General features: G+C 46.9%; 2 protein-coding genes across 2 annotated transcripts in view; one reads left to right on the top strand and one right to left on the bottom strand.

Annotated features, from left to right (window-relative positions):
* ZDHHC3 (zinc finger DHHC-type palmitoyltransferase 3) overlaps nucleotides 1–15,458 on the top strand; it is a 51,597-nt gene extending 36,139 nt beyond the window's left edge. The window contains exon 10 of the mRNA XM_058833603.1: nucleotides 15,349–15,458. The gene's annotated coding sequence lies outside the window, so the exon portion shown is untranslated. The remainder of the gene's footprint in view (nucleotides 1–15,348) is intronic.
* Nucleotides 2,615–16,599, bottom strand: TGM4 (transglutaminase 4). Its single transcript, XM_058833596.1, has 14 exons — nucleotides 16,515–16,599; nucleotides 12,609–12,788; nucleotides 12,379–12,482; nucleotides 11,929–12,058; nucleotides 11,203–11,321; nucleotides 9,732–9,839; nucleotides 9,020–9,194; nucleotides 8,391–8,529; nucleotides 8,039–8,142; nucleotides 6,541–6,792; nucleotides 5,539–5,886; nucleotides 4,032–4,201; nucleotides 3,435–3,571; nucleotides 2,615–2,951 (listed from the first exon to the last, which is right to left on the bottom strand). The coding sequence occupies exons 1-14, from the start codon at nucleotides 16,528–16,530 to the stop codon at nucleotides 2,810–2,812; spliced, it is 2,124 nt and encodes a 707-aa protein (XP_058689579.1). The 5' UTR covers nucleotides 16,531–16,599; the 3' UTR covers nucleotides 2,615–2,809.
* Between the last annotated feature and the right edge of the window lie 5,606 nt (nucleotides 16,600–22,205).

The following is a 22,205-nucleotide window of genomic DNA, read 5'->3' as shown; positions in this document are numbered from 1 at the left end:
ATGAGACATCCTCTCATGTCTTTTAGACAGGAGGTCTGGAATGGCTGTGCCCTGTGCAGCAGGGTGTTGAGGGAAGAAGCCCTCCTCCTTCTGCACTAGCCTGTGTTCATCTCTCAGCATCCCACAGGAATAGGCTGTCAGGGACATACACAGGTCTGTAAGGGATTTTCTGTAGGGAGCAATGGTGATGTTGAAAGAGGAAGACTAAGAGTGCCCTTTTTAGCTCATGGTTTCTAATTTTGGCTTGCTGCTCCGCCTCTGCATCCAGCTAACACCTCTGCCTCCAGTGCTGTGTCTGCAGTGGGAATGGTGCTAGAGGGAGGAACTGGTCTGTGGCTGAAAATCACCTTGAGGCAGGCATGTAGGGATGTCAGCTTGGGAGAGACCCCCATGCTCTGCATTCCAGGGATGCTTCTCAGGACAGGGACCCTACTCTGGGACATGGCTTTGGGTAGGCATGGATGGAGGCAGCCAATTTTTTCCTCCACTCAAACCTGGTTCACTTCATCACGAGAACAGTTGTCATTTGCCTCTGTTTCCCACCTCTCCTGTTGTTCCTCCGGTGCTGGCATTCCCAGGTTTGTTTTTTTTAACAGGGGAAACAGAAAAGTAGTGTGAGGAGGAGGGTAAGAGCCAGAACAGTCATCTCCCCTCCTCAGTTACAGTCTGAATGAGACAGGGGCATGTCCCTGTGCCTTACACAGAGCATGGACAGCCTGTATGTATCTGTGGTGCCCCCAAGACTTTAGCAGGATGACTTCCTGTGCCCAGCAAATCAGTTCTGGTGTTTCTTGGCTGTCAGTCTCCCTTGTCCCCTTCCAAAGTACCAGTACCCCTTGGTGTATCTCCTTTCTGTCTCACTGTAGAGTGACAAATGTCAGAAATCACAAGTCTTCAAAAGTTGGAAAAATATGTTTTATCCACAGCTTTTGTGTAAATCTCATTCTTTAATAATTGACTGGTAGCTTGAGACCAAACACGATTTTTATAGAATTGAAACTAAGCTCACTGTTTACCTTCCCTTCCCCCTACACACTTCTTGCCCTTTGTTAGAGCATGCCTTCATGTTCAGACCATGCTGCTATGGTTCTAGCTGGCTCACCACCTCCCAGGAAAGACATCCTGGAGAGCCTGCTTGTAGTGCCCTAAATTTATGGGTCTGGGGAGGATGCTCCCTCTGCACTGCTCAGTGGGACATGGTCTGCTGAGGATCCCATCACTGCTCTGACACATGTGATGGACAGAGTCGTGGCATATGTGGAAAGTGTTCTCGGACTTCTCACCTGGTGTCTTCCACAGCAGGTTTTCTATGCAAATAGGGAATTTACATCTCTTGAAAAAATATGTTTTTTGCTGTTTGAAACTCCTTTTGTGCTTTTGGTCACTGTTGTACTTTCTAAAGAGCTAAGACTTCATCTGCCAAGCACCACCTGCTCCTCCCTACTCTGTGGACATGATGCACATGGACCCTGCACCCGCTCTGCCTGTGGAGAGGAGCTCCCACTCCGTGCTGTGCCACAGGGGTGGCAGGAGGTGGCCTTTTGGGGACCCTGTGCTGCTGTGGAGCAACACAACACTGTGGGCAGAGGGACAGCAGGGGTCAGGGCAGCCTTGACCCCCTTCTGTGGCCTGGCAGCCACATGTGTGCTCGTCTGGGAGTTCCTCAAATCTTTGAAACACAAGAGAGTGGTTAAAACCTTTTTATATCCCTCCTTTTTTTTTTCCTTCGCTCTTCCCCTTTTATGGGCTGGCACATAACCAGATGTAGTCACCATTTATTTTTTCCGCTCTACTGCCTTAATGCTTGAGCATTTGCTTTTTAAATAAACAGATAAATTACTCCCTGTACTACTGTGTGACCTGATTTCCTCTTTACTTGTGGAAACACTGGCAAACCCAGTGCCACTCCACTGCTGGCCATGTTGTGGGACAGAGAATTCCCTTGCTAAATGTGGCCTCAGGAGTTGCTGGGGTGTGCAGTGCAGTGGTGTGAGGAAGCCCTTAAGCCTAATAAGGGAATTTTTTCCGCACTACTACAGTGGTGGGCTCCAGCTGTGCACAGCTGTTGTCTTCTCCAGTGTGACCATGGCTGGAAAAGTTCCTGATGTACACTGCCATTGAGGTTATTTCTGTAGTCCAGCAGTGTTCAGGGTGGAAGGGGAAACACTTCATTTCTAGGGAAGCACTAGTAATGAATGCTGCTGGAGATGGCACCTCTTCCAAAAATGCCTGAAAACCCCCAAAAGAAGTGGGATAGGAAGATGTATGAAAAATGGTGTTGGGGTAGACTGTGCTGGGTTTGCTCTTTCTGAACTCTAAAGAGAAAGCACATGCTGGTACATCCCCCAGGTGGTGAGCTGGAAGGAAGAGGGAATTGCTCAGGAGGGATTTGCTTGCAGTGTGCCTTGAGCTGCACAGCAGCCCTTGGTGCAGTGAGGTCCCTGTGTGACCTTCCATGTAAGACCACAGCAGCCCCTCCCAGGCTCACACCCATCTCTGGCTGAAGCTGATACCAACATGAGCTCCCATCCCTGGTCTGAGATGGGAACACCCCCTTGTGGATTCAGAGCCATCCCAGTGTGACAAGATCATCAAACCAAATCACACAGTCGATTTTCACAACCTTTATTGAATCACAATTAACTGCAATCAATGCAACTGTGCCCTTAAGCCAGTTTAATTCCCTTAGCTTTATGGCATTTTTCTCTTTACTTTAAAAGTACTGTGCAGCAAGCAAGAAGGCAAGGAGTGCCCAGGGGTGTGATACATTTAGCAAGGCCAACATTTGCACGCTGACAAGACACTGATCCTACTCAGTGATGGTGATGGCCTTCTCTGTAGAGATCCCTTTGATCTGGTTTGAGATCAGCTTGGCTACGATTTTCCTCTCTCCTAGTCTTGTTGGAGTGCATATTATTTCAGACTTCATGATTCTGCCAGGCATTATATCCCTAAAGACGAAGGAAAAACCAAAACAGTCCCAGCATGAATTAGGGTTATTTGCCACTTTGGAATAATTTCTCTTAAAGAAATAGTCACTGCATGTGTTTAGGGTGGGTGTTCCCCTTCCCCCATGACCAGTTTGCAGCAAATGGGGCCTGGCATGATGGTACTGCCCGGTGGTCCCAGAGATCCTGGGGACCTTCCCCAGAGTTCCCCATACTGCTGAAACACCAAAGTCAGGTCTGAAGGAAGCAGCTGTATTCACACTTACTGGAAAGAACATTAGGAGCATGGGGGGAGCCCCTGCCATGCTCCTCTGCCTTGAGCCTGTCAACTGCTGTGTGGGTCTGTCTGGCCAAAATGCCAGTTTCAAACACAGCTGGCAAAGGTCCCTGTTTCTCCAGATCCCCATACCACTTCTTTAAGGATATTAAAAAAATATAAACAGAACAGAGCCCTGCCATGGTCATTTAATTGTCTCATCTCCTTACCCCTGCTCAAATGTTGTCATCTTAAACAAGCCCAAGCCCTCCACCAGCAGCTTGCAGTTTTCCAGGGTCACATTCAGCTTGTTCTTGAAGATGAATGCACAGGTGAAGTCCTTGTACAGTTGGGCTGTTTCTGGCATCTGGCAGAGGAGGAAAGAGAGAAACAAACCCAAAGACTGGGGATTAGAGGAGTAATAAAGATGCCAGAGCTGCTGATGGTTTGCTCACCACCATCATGGTGGGGGACACCCCCTTCATAACCTTTCTAGCCTCCTGAAGCTGTTTTCTCAACATGTTTTTCCTTTAGCAGGGAGAGCTGTGGGCTTGGAGGCAGGCCCTGTACAAACTGTCCTCTCCCATCCCCTTCCCTCCAGCAGCCCCTGCCTCCCCTTTTAGATGGGGCAATAATAAAAGTTAAATTTCATGTCTGGTTTCAACCTTCAAATGAATGTTGACTAGCCAAATAAGATGCCAAGAACTGAGCATCCTGGGAGGCAGCTGTTTGGGAGATCCCCCTGGGAATGCTACCACCACTGTGGTGCTGCAGCGAGCAGAGCTTTAACCCTTGTCCCCCAGGAGCCCAGCTGGCAGCTGCCTCACCTGGACAGTGATGGGGGGATACTCGAATCTCATGGAGGTCTCCTTGGTGAGTTTGTCGTTTGTTTCCCTGACCTCGGCAATGGCAGTGACAAGGATGAGCACTTCATCTTCCACGGAGGACAGTGTCTTCATGTACGCATCAGGTGCTATTTTCAGGGGGACCTGCATCTCTGCAGGAAAGAAAAGACAACTTGATGCTTTATCACACACCCAGGAATTGGGTGGCAAAGTCAGCTCTGGTGGCTGGTGTCCCAGGGTGTGGCATGAGCCATATTTGCTGAGACCTTCCTGCTTTCCTGTGGAGGGAAGCCCTGGCTGGGTGGGTGGTACCTGGCCCATGCAGCCCATGGGAAAGGTGGCTGAGTCCCACCATCTCCCTGCTCAGACAAGCACTGGCTTGGGCTCACATCCAGCACCTCAACAGCCCTCATCCCTGGCTGCCTGGGCACTCAGGAGGAGGCAGAGGAGCAGAAGGTTGGGTACATCTAAGCCTGCACCCCCAAGGGTTCCTCTACCTGCTGTAAAATTGCTGCCTTTCCTTTCAGTTCAGATTTTATCTTTTATTGCCTGGACAACCTTCCAGCAGCTCAGAAAAGCCACTAAGTCAGCAGTACTGGTGCTTGAGCATTGCTTCAGCTGCAAAGCTTCCTGGCTTCTGGCAATAAAACCAAAACCACCTGTCCTTTTCCCTAACTGTATATATGTATGCATGTATATATAGGACTACCTTTGTGTCCTGCTGCATTTTGACAGCAACAGTGTATCAGTGAAAACACTCGGCACTCATCAACAGTGAAGATTTTTTTTTCTTCTTATTTTTTACTTTTTTTTTATTTTTTCTTTTTGTGAGTGATTCATGCTAGGAATCAGCAAGGGTTGCTAATTTTTTATCACTCGTTAGTCTCTTGTTTAGCAAGTTTCAGTTACATTGCTTGGGATCAAAAATGCAACTCGGGTTACTCAAAGAAGTGCAAAGCACAGCAGTGAACAGCCAGGCAGGCAGTCATGATGTGGGGATTTACTTGGGTAAAGAATTTAGAAAATAACACTCACCAGCATCACCACCAGCCAAATAAGAGTGGCAAACACCAAGTGCAAAAAAAAGGCTGAAATTTCTAGCCATCTAAATTCTGTGAGGGATCAGATCCACATGGATGCACACAAAGCCTGAGGTGACATCTTTGATGCTTAGACAGTGAGGACTGGAGGGAGATGTGTTTCAGCACATCTCACTCCTGCCATGAAAACTTCTGCCAGCCCACACTGCTGTATTTCTAACCACCTCCTTGAGGCTGCAGCGGGGCCTTTGTGATTTGGTCCCTGCTACAGAGGGATCCCAGTCTAACTGAGACTTCCAAATGCAGTTAAGAGGGAGGTAGGTTCTAGGCAGGCAATTTCTGCTCTTCACAAAGTACAGAGCCATACCCTGGTCTGTAGTGGAGCCACTACAAACCCCAGACCGCCACAGTAAATTAGTCTACAGAACAAGAGAGCTTTCTGTGCTTACCACATGTGCCTTCTAGGTTGATGGTCTCCTTGATAGTTCCAAGATTGGCCTGAACTTTCCCAGTATAGTACTGCAGCTGGCAGGAGCCAGTAACATCAACGGTCCAGTTCCCAGGAGCAGAGATCTTCACTGTGATGGCCATTTCAAGGGGATTGCCAGGATGCAAAGCTTCTGTATTGGTTATCTCAACGTGGAGCCCAGTCTTGGTGGCTGGCTCCTTCGGGACCAAAGGCTGGCTGCTCCCACTTAGCGTCTGCACAGTCGAAGCATAGCCTGAACGAGGTACCAATCCCGAAGGGCGTAGGAAGCTGATAGCTCTTTGCATAGACATCCTTTCCTCTTTGGAGCCTGGATGAAGAAAAATATGAGTGACAGCTGTATCTCAGTTTCCTCACCCAGAGCTATCTTCCCTTTATTTATCCTTTTGCTGATAAGCAGTGAGGATGCCAGAGCACCTCCAGCCTCTGCTCAGGACAAAGTCTTGGTTTAGGCTACCACCTACCACTGTAGGATTCTGGACTGGAAGACTTTCCTGGAAGAGACAATTTAGAGGATGGATACTCTTAAATATTTCAGCCTGATATTTTTTCCCTCCTCAGTGAGAAGAGTTTAACAGTCTAGGACAACATAGCTGAATCTTGAGAACTGTGAGAAGGAAATATGGAATTTTCCCCCCTGCCCAATATGATTTGGGGAATGGAAAGACAAAATGGAGAGGAATGAAGAAATAAAGCAAAGGTCGGTGTGATGACTAGGTCCATCACTCAGCCCGTTTTTTTCATTGTCTGGAAGCTTGCTCGTGTCCCTGGAGAGCAGCCTATAGGTGTCACTGCGGGCATGAGGATTCCTGGGAGCAGTGCTGCCTCCCGGGGGTCTCCAGGCTTTATGTTTGCTACTGCAGCTACTCCTGCAGTCTTCTACTGGAAGCAACACATGCTGTGGGGTGACCTGCATGGTCGGGGTCTCCTCTTTGGCACTAGGGTAGAGGATGGGGGCTGTTACCTTCGGGGTACTTGTACTCCCAGGTGATGTCTTCCCGTCTGTTCTGCCCCACGGCTTTTGTGCTGATCTTCTTGCCGATGTCTCGGGTCTCGGTGCCAACCTTGAAGTACTTGTCTTTGCCATTCACCTTCTTGACAACCCAGTAGACTCTGTCAGCGTTCACTTCTGCGTACACAAACTTGCTGTCGTAGGGCAAATACACATCTCCTTCCCGGACAGCCTTCACCGGGCATGGGCCACACTGGAAACGACCTAGAAAGGGCATTCAACACCAGCTGATTTTCCAAACATGAGCAGTGACTCCAATTTTTGCTCCACACTCAGACACACTCAAGCAGGAATCTGTGGCCATGGCAGTTGATACTTAGCAGTAAACAGTCCTCCAACCCAGTAATTAACTCCAAAACCTCTCATTTCTCCCACAGCTGCTTGGGACTTTTTTAATAGATGACTAAAGCCTGGTAGGAGCTTTTGCATCTTTCCCCTCACTTAGATTATTTTAAGGTTAGAAAGCCACAGCTTGGTTTGATAAGAGGAACGGAAAATAACGATGCTTTCTCCAAACAAGGGCAATGTGTTTCAAAGAAGTAGATAAAAGAATGCAAAAGCAGCCACACAGGATGCTAAACGTAACTGGAATCAGTGGATAAACAGATAATGAGGAATATAGTGGCATTTGTGGCAAAGTTACGTGACAAGAAGCCACAGCACGTGCCCTAAGAGAAGTTCAAGGCAAGGTCATCGGTGACATGAGTACGACCACCAGGGACCCCTTCAGACAACCCTCCAGGACCATAAAAGGCCTTCCAGTAAGAGGCAGATGCATGCAAATTAGTTCTAGGAGAAGTGATGTTTATGTATCAGCCAGGAAGTACACTCTAATGAATACGTATGATCATAATGGAATAAATACCTTGTAAAGTTTCATGATACACCCAATTAGAGGAGATAGCCTCTGGGTGTCCAGCAAGCTGCAATAATGAATACCTGCTTTCTAATGCTTCAAAATTGTGCTAGAAAGTTTCTTCCTTCTTCAATTTCAGTATCAGGTTACGAAGTCAACTGCATCCAGACACCTGTGTTTGATCTTTAGGCAATATTCCACTTTCTGCGCTTCCCTGAGGATTAACCTTTTGGGTTTTTTCCAGTTTCAAATTCCCTGAACTTGTGCAGAGAGTGTAGTCACCAATTTTGGTGATCACTCCTCGCATCTACCAATGAACAGGCTCATGACACCAATGACTTAGATGTGCTCTAACCTCTGAAACAACATTCGTGCTCCCACAGCATTGGTTTTCTGCCTGCCAAGAAATGCTATTCCTTCCATCCTGGGCTGAGGTGGCAGGAGTGAGACCTACTGCTTTAGAGTGTCACTGCCCCAGTGCATGAAGTTGTGCATGGAGAGCACCTGGTTTGCTGTCTGGGAAGCATGTTTTTCACACAAAATGTCCCTGCCTCCCTCACGAGTTGCAGAAGGGCCTTTCTAGGCAAATCCTACCTTGACTTTGCTCCTGAGGGGTTGAATCAATTGCCTGCCAGCCATTAAACCCATCTGGTATATCTTTTCTCTGCATCCAGACATCATTCCACACGTGGAAGTTCCTGTGTGCATTTGGTTGGGAAAGAAAAGGAGTGAGTTGTTACAGTCCGAAGAGTCACGATCTCCTCCCTTAATCCTTTAGTAAGGGCAGATTTAATGGGTATTTGCAGGTAACCCTGGGAAACCCCTGGCTTTCTCTCTCTCTCTCCTGGGCAACAAACCCCAAGCAGTAGTGAAATTCTCAAAGGAATTGCTGGGGGTGGGAAATGGGGCACTGCAAGGCAGCACAGGGTGTAAGAAGCGTTAGTACCAGACAGAGTCGAAGGACAGCGAGTTCAGCTTTTCTCCTTTTTCGTTCAGGTAAATGTCAACTGTCAGGTTCCCCTCTGTGTCATGGGCCGAGTCAAAGGTACTCACACAGCGGCATGGCACTCCCAGGCAACGCATGACTGCAGCACAGACAGACAAAACACAAGGTCACAAAATCCCTCAGGTTGGTGGGCATCTTCTCATCTGACCCCTCTGCCCACCCAGGGTCCTCCAGAGCAGATGCTCAGGACTGTGTCCAGATGGCTTTTGAAAATCTCCAAGGACTCCATAACCTCTCTGGGCACCCTGTGTCAGTGCTTGGCCACCCCCACAGTGAAAAAAGCTGTTTTCCCAGGTTTCAGGCTCCCATGTTTCAGGCTGTGCCTATCACCTCTGGTCTTATTAAGCATCACTGAGAAGAGCCTGTCTGTGTCCCATTCCTTTCTGTCAGGTATTTACACACAAAGATCAGACCCCCAGAGCCTTCTCTTTTCCTGGCTGGGCAGTCCTGGCTCCCTCAGCCTCTCCTTACAGACAGACCCTGCCACCTCTGATGCTCAGAGGCACAGTAATTTGGCTTACTAGCACAGTAATCAGGGTGTGGGAGAAGGGGGGCGGGTCACTGTTCACCTGTATTGAGGACTCCTGCAAAGACCCAGCACTGGCCATAACAGACCGGCTTTTTTGTTTTGTAGTACTTCTGCAATATTGTGACACTCCCAATCCAATCCATAGGGGATGTTCCATTGGCGTAATTCCCTGACCAGTTCCCCATCAGGACTCCGCTGTCATCGTTGGCATTAACCTGTGGCCACACACAAAGGAGAAAAATAAAGGGATGAAGCTGAATAAACCCCAGGATCTTGGCCAGCCCTGTGGCTTCCCACTGCCATGTGGGACCCATCAAGGCTGCTGGTGCTGGCTGGGGGCTCCTCTGGTTAGAAAGCCTCCACCTGCATATCTAGAGGGAGGTGACACCTCTGCTCAGGGCAGTAAAAATTGACTCTGCATCTTGTATGTTAAACCACAGGGCTCCAAAAGGGTCCCACCACAGAGAGCAGTTACCTGCCCAAAACACAACCCTTGTGTTGCCCCCACCAACACAACTGATGAGGAAGGACAACCACTGGGGCAGCTGCAAGCTTTGGAGATGGGAACATGCTATATTTTTGTTTGCCTCTTCCCTCCACCCAAAAATGCCTCTGTCTCTTTGCCTGCAGTTTCCCAAAGGACTCTATTTCAGATGCCTCCTGAAATGGTGTTCATGGTCCCAGGGAAAGAAGAGCAAGCAAGGAGGAGGGAAGATATGGAGAGGCAAAGCACTTCACTGAGAGAAGCTTACCAAAGCAGACATGGCTCTGGACACATTTGCAGGATCCCTTCTCTCTCTCAGACTGAGCTTGCTTTTGTCCAGCAGATACATGCAGGCATCCAAGACAAATTCCTCAAACTGTTTTGAGAAGAAAACGGAGATATTTTTATATACTGCTCTAAAACAGAATTTGCTTGTCACTGTAAAGCATGTATTTGGAGGAAAATGTATGACTAGCTCTAACTTCTAAACTTCCTTTATGATATTGAATTTCCAAGGCTGTGGGGCTTCCCAAAGCTGTTCTCTCCAAAGAAGGGCTAAAATTAATCCCAGCCTTGGAAGACAAAAGCCTGTCTCATGTGTCTTGCAAACACAGTTAGAACCTGACCCAGCAATCTTTACTCCTGTGCACAAAAGTCACCAACGTCGTCTCCCCACAACTCTGCAAATTACTCACAAGAGTAATGAACATTTAAGATCTCTACTAATAATTAGTCTATTGACATAGGTACAAAATGAACCTTGGAAAAAAGAAACATACGTAAATGCTAATTATTATAGCAAAGATTTCTAATTAGCAATTGCTGATAAAGCTCCCTGAGGGCCAGTTCAAAAAGATGTCAAACATCTGATCCAATGAAGCTTGTCAGAATATCAATATCAATTCTCATTGTTTAAGAGCAGAATAAATATTAGGATAGGAACAGCACTACAGATGATGCCCTTTGGCCCCTTTTGTGTAAAACTTAGTTGGGTTATGTCTGTCCTGCAGATACATATCTGCAGATATCCTGCAAAAATTGTAGACTTCTAAAACAAAACAAAACAAAACAAAAAACCCCTGGATTGGAACATTTTCTGGTAGAGATTTCTGTCTGGATAAGGTGCAGGATACTCTGATTGGGTTCCTGTTTGCTTTCTACAGGGTGCAAATAAATCTGCTCTTGCATCCACCTTTTATCTCTAGCCCAAGCCAATTTGACATTCTCCTCTGGAGTTATCTCAGAGGCAGCGTGCAGGAACACCCTTCCGGAGAGGGTGGCTGATTGTGTCCTGCACACGGCTGTCAGTGAAGACACCACTTGAAAGGTGATAACCTCTGCCAGTAATTTTACCCTTTTCATTCCTGATGATGATGCAACAGTTAAGTCATATTTTTTTCCCCATCAGCCCTCCCCCTGTCTCATTAGTGGATTAACAAGACCTACAGTTGCATGAGTGCAGGAATTTCCCTTATGGGAATTCTTTCAATCAGAAACACCCTGTTCCCAGTTTCCACATCCTTTAGTAGGAGGTCACACGATCTGACCATCAATGGGCCACACTAAACCCTGTTCTCCAGCTGTGGGTGGGGAACATTTGTAGGCACATAGATAACTCTAAGCAAATGAGCCCTCCCAGTGAAGCTGGAAGGGTCATTCCAGCACTTTGAGCTACTCATGGGCTTCATGCCAAAGGGATGAAGAAGGGTAATGGGGCTGACAAGACAGCTCTGTTTTACCTGCCCAAAATTCCAGGGCCTGTCGTAGATGTTGTATGCAGACCCAACATAGATGCAGCCGGTGTCGTTGAGCACATATTCATTCTTCTGTGCCTCATTGGCCATGTAGACAACATCATCTGGAGAAAAAAACCCAAACCCTCAGATGTCAGGTGGTTTGCACACCCTATATGAAATTTTCCATGGGAAGCTAAACTGGGGTAACCAAGGATCTGCAACATTCACACCAACAGATGACCATGCAGCATTCCCATTTCTTTGCTCCTATCATGAAAGAATTTCCAATAGACTAATCTTTAATTTCCCCCTGTAGGTCCATTGCTATGTGACCACTCTTTTCTTGTTCTAAAAATCTTATTTCTGAACACTATAGAGTACTAAGTAGACAGCAGAGAGAACTGGGGAACTTTTTTCTGGATCTCAAGCCAACCCAGTTCTCTCAGTTAATCTTTGGCTGGCTCAGGGAAACAGTGAGGAATGGTACAGAGGTGCAAACAGATGTGACTGAGAGATGTCCCTCTACATCCCGCCACTGCAGGATATCCAATGAGGAGCTGGCTCATTGCTATTGCCCAGCTTCCCACTGGCTCCATGAGGATGCTGCTTACAGTGTCTTATGGGAAAAAAGAAATGTAAGAAAGAGAGGAGGGAAAATATGAGGCAAAGCTCCATCTGGGACAATCCCTGGAAGGAGTAATTATCACTCCACTGAGCAGGACCACTCACCTTCACACCAAGGATTGAACAAAAGGTAGATGACACCATTTTCAGGCTTGTAAATGTTAGCGCCAGTCTTCACATGCAGGTTGTATTTTCCCACAGGGGCGTTGGGCGAGCTGGTGACAGACAGCAGACACTGAGGAGGCAACAAGGAGAGACAGCATGAAGGACATCCCACCATGGCCACAGGCATGGCACAAACATGGTGCCACAGGACTGGCACCAGTGGCAGAGCTGGGGGCCATGGAGGTCCCTGCAGGGAAAGAGAGGAAGGCAGTGGGATAGGGCAAAGCCTGCCTGTGCATGGGGGGAGCAATGAACCAAGCAGGACAAGGCTGCTGCCCATCTGAAATCATAGGACCAAGGGAAAGCAGGACAGGGGTATGAGGATGCTTTGCTCTGTAGCTTCTGATGGGCTCAGTACTGGGCATTAGACCCCTTGCCCACAGGCTCTACCTCTTTGCCGTTCTTCTTTGCAACGGAGATCTTCCACCCAGTGAAATCCTCCCGCTCCGGTTTCAGCGACAGCAGGCTCCCCCTGTTTTTCATAGGATTTTCACCTAGAAGCAAACCCAGGGCAATATGTGAGAGGGTTGCACAGGTCTGCAGTGCCTGTGCAGTGCCAGGAAGAGGCAGCTGGATGCTCCCTGGCTTTGCCTGGTGGCCACAGAGGGACTCCTGCTTACCGATGGTGAAGCGCAGGGACAGCTTGTCGGCAGCCCTCAGCTCCCTGCTGAAGCTGACCTGCACCTGGAAGGGCTGGCCGCGCCGCACCACCAGGTTCTTGATGTTGTAGCCATCCGTGTGGTGCTGCCGCGTGTTCTGGCTCTTCAGAAAGTCAATCCCAGTGACCTGCAGACCAGACTCTGGGAAGGCATTAGGAGAAAAGGAGAAAGGAAAAATAAAAGATTGATGGTTACTTTCTCAGTAGAGACAGTTTTCTTCTTCTTAATGTAGCCCTGTAAGTCATCAAAATATCTAGAGTAACAAGTGATCTAGCATAAGACAACACAAAATAAAATAAAATAAAATAAAATAAAATAAAATAAAATAAAATAAAATAAAATAAAATAAAATAAAATAAAATAAAATTAAATTAAATTAAATTAAATTAAATTAAATTAAATTAAATTTTAAAAAAATTAAAATACCCAGAGGTGAACCTCAGACTCCCTGGGCAGACATGGAGGGAGAAGGAGGCAGATTCATGCTGCAGCAACTCAGGGCTGGATAGTCAGAGGGCAAGGCAGAAGCTTGTCCCTACTCTGGATGGACTGCTGTAGAGCACTCACCACAGAGCACTGCCTCCCTTCATGATAACTGCTGCTTTTCCCATTTGGCTTCAGCACAGATTTACTCCCCAGAAAGAACCCTTTTCAAGTGCCTTGCTCCCATTCATTCCCAACACAGCAGCTGATTTTTAAGACAGAGTATTTAAAATGACTGCCTCCTGTCCCACAACTCTGGATGGGAGCAGGGCCAGGAAAAGCCTCAGCATCTCTGTTCCCAGTAGCTTGTGGCTCAGGGCTGTGGCATAGGAGTGGAGCTCTGAGAGGCACAACCCAGTGATACACTTGAGCAAAAAGAAAGCCCTCAGCTTTGAGTGATGATGGAGATTTGGGGGGTCACTGCATGAGGTTTTGGCTGGCTGCCCAGTTGGGACAGGAAAAGCTAGAGCATTCCGTGTGAACTGGTAGGGAGTAACAATACCTCATAAGCACTCTTCTCATGAGTGATTCAGATGAAGACATGGGAGAGGCAAAAACGGGTTACGGTAACTTTGATATCAGCAAGACAAAAGCATAATGGTTGAAGAGATTAATTCACCAAATGTCTTGACAGATTTGCATGGTACCTGGCAACCATGTAAATTGGAGTAACAACAAGAGCCATCCCTAATGCTGAAGAGGCTGGAATCTGCTGGTTGCTGGTGTGGCGTGAGAGATGCCACATGCAGGGCTAGTCCCAGGGCAGGCTGAAATCAGTGTCACGCTTCCTACTGCAGCCTGTGCTGTGCAGCAACTGCAGCCTTGAGTAAACAGAACCGACCAGCCGTGGATCCCCACCAGACTACTACTCTGTCTATTTCTTCTTAGTAAATATATAAACCATGTAATTACAAAAATTTATTACATACATTTAATTACATAAAATATATAAGTGGCACAACAAATAGACTTAAAATTGACCAGCATCTTTCATTAACCAGCTTAATCTTCGAGTGCTTTTTCTTGCTTGCTGCATGCCAGTTGCCAACCTTGGGCTGATGTTTTGCGCAATGGGGTGTGTGTGCATTTTTGTCAAAAAATTTCAGCTGGAACTAGCTGCTTAACCCTCTTGAGAACCAAGAGGAAGTGTTATCTTCCTCAGCATTAAGAAATCTCCAAACACTAAAGCTGCTCGACCTTGTTCTTTATGGAAAACCCTGGTGCTGGGCTGAGAAGATACCCTGGGAGAGGGCTGCAAAGGGATGTGTGAGTTGAGCACATAGGATAGCTGTGGGAAAGGGCCCTAGGAAATCCATCCTTCCAGCATTTCTTAACTTAGGGACTGCATATCCATCCCATTTCTGGACATCACCAGTGCTGCCAACCTCTGCTGAGGATGCACAGGGAGGATTCACTGACAACAGCTGCCCTGGAATATAGTCTGACCGTGCTGAGCACTCTGCCAAAGACCAGTCTCCACTCAGTGCTGCCCGTCAATTGCACTGCATTTATTCCTGTGCAAACACACCTGTGATAATACCCTGTGATCTGACTGGCACGGTGCCCTGTGCCAAGGAATGCCTCAGAGCGAGCCAGTGGCGCACCCATCACCACATCTGAGGGGGCTTGGCCACAGCTCACCTTGCCTGGGCAGCCCTTACCTGCTGCTTTTGTCTTCCAGCCCTGCTTCCCGCCCTAGGCATGGAGCTGGGCCCTCACACACCCTGTGTCCAGCTGCCTGCAGGCACCTTGGTTTGCCAACACAGGAATTAGTGATTTATAGAAGAGCTGAGTATACCTAGAACGTGCCTGCTCACAGGACAGAGGCTCAGGCTGTGAGAGGCAGTCCTGTCTGTGCTTGCTCCTGGGCCAGGCCAGAAGCAAACCCAAACCTCAAATGCTGTCAGATTTTTTTTTTCCTTTTTAATAGAAAAACAATTCAAGGCAATATTTTGTCTCCTAGTTCAGTCTCAAGCTATGCCAAGGGAAATATAGGTTGGATGTTAGGAAAAAGTTTTTCACAGAAAGAATAATAAAGTACTGGAATGATCTGCCTGGGGAGGTGGTGGAGTCACCATCCCTGGATGTGTTTACAAAGATTGGATGTGGCACTCGGTGGTCTAGTTGAGGTATTAGGGCTGGGTTGGACTCAATGGTCTTGAAGGTCTCTTCCAACCTAGTCATTTTGTGATTCTATGGAATGATTTATTCTTTATAGAGCTCCTTCCTATGCTAACCCACAAGCTCCACTGCATTGCTGCCTGCCTGCCTGGAGAGGTGTTCAGAGCTTCAAGAGAACAGTGATCAAAGATGGGCATATAAGACCTTGGCACTGGTAAGTATGTGAGGCCTTTTTTCCCCATATGATGAGGAGGTGATGGGGTTTAAAAACCTATCAATATGGAGCAGGGTATTTATAGTATGTCTGGCTTCAGTGGGAACAAAGGCTGCTCAGAAGGACAGAAGGGAATTGGGATGAGAACTGTAGTTTTTCAAGAGAGAGCATAATTTGTATACCTGCATTTGCTCCTGATTTTTGCTCAGCCGCCAGGCAAACACTCATGCACATCTCAGATATGTGAGACCGCATCCCAAAGATGCTGATGTCCAAGACTTCCTGGAAAATTTCAGCTCATCCACACTCAGAGTACAGAGGTTTGAAACTGAGGGACTCAGAGTGGTGTCAGAACACCCCTCCTCTCCTGAAAGCTGTGGAGACCTGCTCCCAACTCTGCAGAAGGCACCACCCAGCCCACATGTGCATCTGCTCAGCTACATCCCAGACCCCAGGGGTTTTGGGCATTCTGGGGCTGGACCAGCTGGGCTTGTTCTGGTTCAGCAGCTGCTGCAGGAGTGACCCAGGCACCTTTCAAGGTAGGTGCAGGATGCCTTAACTACAGGGTAGGCAGGACAGCCATGGGACAGAGCTCAAGCCCAAATAAATCCTCCTTTCGGTTATTTTGAAATTTTCATCAGATGCTATCAGCCATCACTAATGAGCAATAATCTACACGATAAAGTAGCCTCAAAAAAAGCAATTCTTTTAACAATGATGTGGAACAACTTTAAAAGAGCTGCATTTCTTTTCCATTATCACTGACAGAACCAGATGTCTACAGGCTGAAGAACAGTGATGAAAAATGAGCTGAGTCTTGCAGTTAGTTTACCAATCTGTCAAAAACAGAATTTGCACAGCCAGAGCAAACTGATCCCCTGTGAACAGTGCTGTCACCACAACTTCTTTTCTCAAGGTGTCACTTATGGCAATCAGAAGGGTGAGAACCTCTGGAGCTGCCATACTCCCTGCAGGAGACTTGCCAAACTTCACACCTAACATATCATATCAAGCATTAAAACATATCATATACAGCATTAAAAACTCACCAATGTTGCCGAACATGGTTCTTGTCAGAGTTTCTACCTGCGATGTGTGTGATGCCAGCAGCTTCCAAGCTCCTGAGTAGTCTCTGCCACTAGCTTCTGAGTGTGCAGAAGGAAGACAGGCTGCCCTTTTTATCTGAGGTGTCAGCAGGTCCACTGCCAAGGGGTGGTGTTTCAAGAAAGGAAGTTCCCGTGGAAAAAAAAAAAAAAAGCCTACAACTCCCTCTGCACATAGTCAGACCCTGAAAAACAGCGAAACTTAAATCCCGACTCACATGGAAGGTGAATTTGCACAATCAGATGACAAGTGGACAGACCCTTCACTGACAAACACTAAAATCACGGGCTAGGTGAGTAACAAGAATTTACCTATGCCCTAATATCCAGGTCACCAGGACTGCAACTCCAGGGATAACTTTACAAGGAAACCCAAAAACATTTAATCCTTAGGAGAACAGATTTCCCCATTAGGACCAGTCTAACATTCTTTTAAGTTAATGAGGTTTTTGTCATCACATTTGAGACAGAAATACTTGGAGCTATGGGCTAAAATCCCATTTACACACATGGGTTGAAAAGCTGAAGGATCCACTGAACCACTGGCCCCATCCCCACGGGATGAGGCGAACACCAAGGTAGACAGCCCAGTGGGAGCATTGAGTGGGAAAGAGGAGAATCAGGTTATGTCCAGGAGGAGAAGGAAATGTGGTGGAACAGGAGCTGTTTGCTGTTTGCCGGCTGCTCTTTGACAGCTATGCCAGAGGACTCTGCCAGGACATGGTTCAACCCCACAGGCCCCACTGCCACCCTGGTCCTCAGGGTAACCAAAGATGGAGAGATGAGTCTACACCACAGAGAGGAGGGCTGTTGGTATACAGACCGCCAGTGATATGGGCACAGTGTCCAGAAAGAGAAACAAATGTCCCCAGGCAGCACCCAGAAATGTAGAGGTGGCTCAGCTGTGGGAGCAGCCTCAGCCTCCTGATGCCTCCCTCAATGGCAGCACCCCACAGTTCAGCAAGGTAGAATTCTGCTTGCAAGGCTGCCATGTCTAAATGCAAGTCCTTCCTAAAAAGGATCTCCCTGTGGAAGCCTTCAAAGGCACCGACTTTTCTCCCTTGGTTTAGATAAGTAGGTATTTCCTTTAGGATGACTGTTTCCCCTGGTGCAAACGAGGAGCTGAGTTAGCAGATGCCACCCTCGAGCATGTCACTGCCTGCTGGCAGGTGTATGTTGGGTGTCTTCACTTGAGGGCACCACAGGGCACCGAGGGTGCAGCACACGTCCATAATGTCGCAGGACATCTGCAAGAACACCTGAACCACCAATGTTCTCAGCAAGCATCACTCACCATTCAGCACCAGACAATGCGCTGGCAACTACATATATAACTACTGACAAAAACACTGCAGCCCTGATTTACCTTTCTGTGTTGCTTTTATTCTGCATTTCCTTCCTCCTAGAGGGTGAAAGACGTTTTTGTTTAGAACCAATATGGGATGAAGTAAAGTATACACGGAATGTCAGCACAACAACATAAGCACTAACCCATGTAATCTGAACATTTATGATGTATCTTACTGATTTTCACTTAACTGCAGCAAAAGTAATCCACATCAGCTGAAGTCACTGACAGTATCTTCTTAATCCAGTCTCAACCTGTTTTGTACATCATTCTATGCTTGGTTGGAGGCATCTTAAAGTGTGTTGACATGATAGTCCTACAGCAAAATTACAGATTTTTGCAAACAGGAAGAGATTTATGTTGGTCACACTTTGCTTCTGAAAAAAATGTTTTAGATGTGTGCTGGCGGGTGAGCAAGGGAAGCAGGGCATGTATTCACCAGGGACAGTCATACTTCCAGTCCTGTGGAGTTTTGCAAAACCTTGATTTCAACAGTGCTCATGTCCTGACCCTCACTTTAAGCCTCAGAGTCTGAGGAAAGATTGTAAAAATTACATGGGTGTGGGTTCTTCCCTGCCATGAACCTACTCCATCTTGGAATGTGGCTGGCCTTTTGTGGGGGTGGGGGTTTGGCCACTGGGGCAGGGTTTCAGTTCTCCTTTGCTTGGTGCGGCTGCTGATCTAGCTCATTCCTATTATCTTTCTCTAGGTAGTAGAGATACACTGGTAGTATCTCAATTCAACAAAGCTAAACTTGGCAATTGTTGACTCCCAACACACCTGGCTCATATGAGCTTGCCCTGCCAGGAAAGGCCACTGAATTCTATTACTCTCCAAGAGTTGTTGGTGCGGTCCGAGAAGAGGAATTTCAGCTTGAACTACAGGAATGTTTTTAAAAGATGTGGTTTCAAATTTTTTCATGTTGTCAGCAGGTGATCTCTGTCTTTTTACAGGCAAACCTCCTGTCTTTGCCAGGTAGAGTGGCTGGCTATGGTTCAGCCCCATGGCCTTTTCCTTCTTGTTGAAGCAATAAAAAATACCCACCCATTTAATTTCATTTTTTTACCCCAAACAGTTGTAACAGTTGTAACTGCAACTGTAAACTGTTGTAACAGTTAATCACTTCAATCCATCTCATAAAACTATACTCTTTTAATTAACAACAGCAGGGGATTTTTTTCTTTTTTCCACAGGCAATTTCCTTATTCCCAATAATTTCAGCAACTTACTTCCCAGTTTGCAAAATAGGACAACAGAGGCAGCTAACCTTATCTGCATCTGTCTGTTGCAAGGTCACCTTATTAGCTGGCACAAGAAGGTAATAAAATACAAACAAATAAAATTCCCCAGTGGCTGCTCCTCTATTTACAAGCTTGCCCTTTGTCTCAGGTTTTTGTTTATTTTGTATATCAAAAATGACAAAACAAGTCAAACTTCCAGAGCATGACCACAGGTATTGATGCCAAGTAGAAAGACAAATCATTAGCTTTACATTTTCATTCATTTGCAACCCCATGAGAAACTGCCTTTTATAACAGCAATTTACTGAGCTACGTTTTGTATACACACCTGAGGCTCCAAGTTGCTTTTGTTTTGTCGGGGTTTTTTTTTTTTTTTTTCCCTATGTCTAGTCAGAGTAACACTCAAAATAAATAACAGATCAAAAGCAGCACAGGTTTCTTTTTCGGTGATCTGGAAAGGTGAACTCATCCTCTCAGCCTTCCCAGGGGTTGCTCTGAGGTGTCAGAGGGTGAGCAGTGCATCCGGCATGGTACACACAGACACAGCCCCTGTCTGGGTCCTGAGGGGCACCACAGGGAGAAGATGTTCTCCACTGACCACAGCAGGGCTGCTCCCATGTTCACCTCCTAGTAGGTGTTGAGTCCTGCCTGAATCACGGCCTAAGGAATGATAAGTAGTAAGAAATCTTGGTGGTGTCGAAGACAAAAAAAGCACAGATGGAGAACAGCAGAGGATCTATCTGGTCCATCTCTTTTGAGCTGGATTTGAGGTGCTACGTTGGTCCTGCTCTCACAATTTCATTAAGTTGTACCTCAGTCTTTAGGAATGTCCTAGTATTGAGACACATCACATCCACACAATGATCCTGATGTTCCAGTGCTGCTGTTACTCTGAAAGGAGCATTGATTTGATCACTTCTCCCTCACATACTTTGACTGTGGACCATGACAGTGGTCTATGCCCACAGGGCATCCCGTGTATCAATGGATGCAGGCAGATTCACTTCTAATCCAACATGAGCCAACTTGTGGTAGGCATTTGGACGTCACAGATTGATGCAAGATGGCCAAGCCCAGATCTTAACTGATTCCAAGTCATCTGGCCCCAGATACCTGGTAATGAGTTTCTCACAGACAAATACCAAAGAAGTGATTGATGCCTGTATAATTATTATGGAAATTCCACTGTTTCACAGAATTGTGAAATCATAGAATATCCTGAGTAGTAAGGGACCCACAAGGGTCATGGAAGCCCAACTCCTTCATTCCAACTGAGCACTGAAAGAGGATTTTTTGACCTAAGTTAGGGATATAGGTGGCTGGCTGTGGTGGCCAGGCCGGGGTCTGTTGGTTTGACCCTGGATGCCACGACCTTCCCAGAGAGAGGGGTCCAGCAAGAGACAGCCTTTGGGGAGTCTTTGGCAATCCCTGGCCACTGGGTAACCAAGCAAAGGTACAGCCTGTGGCTACAAGTGATCAGCTCAATGATTTCCAGCTCAGTGATTTCAGCTTAGCTTGCTAGGTTTTTCCCAGGCCAACTCAGAGCGACAGGAGCGTTGTGTGGTGATTCCACAGAGGTAGCCTTTATTGTCCAGCAGCTCTGTGAAGGGTCCCAGTGACAGCTGCTCCCTCCTGAACTGGGCAGAAGCTGGGGTTTTTATGGGGGAAGGTAAGGGTGGTACCAGGGGGGAAAACCAATGGGTTACGAAGGATCAGCATAGTCACCAAAGCACGGTGCGATGGCTCACCACGACAGGAGAGGATGGCTTTATCCAGGAGGAATCTCTCCCAGGCAGAGTTTGAGATTAAGCCTTATCACAACTCTTTCAGGACATCTCCCTCAAGGGGAAAACCTTGGTAAGATCACCTGCCTCCAGAACTAGTTTTAGGCATTCACCTGCAGAAGGAAGGAAAACTGTACACCCCTGTGCCCAAACCAGCACCACCCAAGGGCTCTGCTCCTGAAGAAGGCAAAGACAGAGACTATACCTCCATATACATCAAATATAGACTTATGACTACTCAGGCAAAACACTCTCCTTGCCCTGAAAGAGAAGTTCTGTGGGCCCAAAAACTGAGGTTTTAGGCCATTGACAAAAGGGAAAACTTTTAAAGCAAGCCAAAATGCTATGATGTTAAAATATTTTTTAAGATCCCTTTCTTGGCTAAGGTGCAAAAGGCAAAATTGAAATATCAGTCTAGATATATGGAGCAACAACATGTTGAAACTGGAATTTCAGTACTATGACTTGACCCTCAGTTCCAGTACAACTGTTGCACTGGAAAATGCCTGAAATATGCATGCTCTAGTGTTGAGATATTATGTATTAGTCTAAAATAACTTAGCATGAGGTACTTCTGCTTCTTGGCAAAATACTTCAGAATTTTGTGCAATATATTACAAAGAAAGATCTCCATCATGTCACCTTTTCCAAAAATATTTGCCCACTTTTTGAACTTGATGAGCCAGCTAGCCTCTGCTGCTTCCTGTAGGCAGGAGTTCCTCAGCCAAATGACACACTGCAAGAAGAGGAAGCTCCTCTGGCTTTGACGCTTGCTGGCTTCCCTTGTGGCCCCCATCCTCGTGGCAGAGGAGACAATTAACAGCTTACTTTCTCCGTTATTCCAGCTTACTTTCTCCAGGCAACTCAGGGCCTTCTCAGCCCCTATTACAAAGCATCACTGTCTCTTTTGCTGTCTGAATGGCCCTAGCCTGCCAACTCCCTCCTCACACCTTCATCCCATCCAGACACCTGAAATGGGAAGAAGGACTCCCCTCACCATGCCATCCCATAACCTAAAGTATGTGTTTGGAAAGGGTCCAACAAGGTGGGTGTAGTTATTCCAGGGCTGTATCCACCCTACTGCCACTGACCCATGAACTTGCTTGCATGTATGACCACACTGACTGATTGCAGTGTGAACACATACCCACAGCCTACACCTAAAGCAAACAGTATGAAAAGGTAAGAGGAAAAATAAAGCAAAAGAGGGCTGCAAAAAATAAATGGTAAGGGCAAGGAAATCAACAGCACAAATATTTAATCA

The sequence above is a fragment of the Poecile atricapillus genome, chromosome 2 (genome assembly GCF_030490865.1).
Source record: "Poecile atricapillus isolate bPoeAtr1 chromosome 2, bPoeAtr1.hap1, whole genome shotgun sequence".
NCBI lineage: Eukaryota > Metazoa > Chordata > Aves > Passeriformes > Paridae > Poecile > Poecile atricapillus.
The sequence above is the reverse complement of the archived record's forward strand: the minus strand, read 5'-3'. Positions and strand labels throughout refer to the sequence as shown.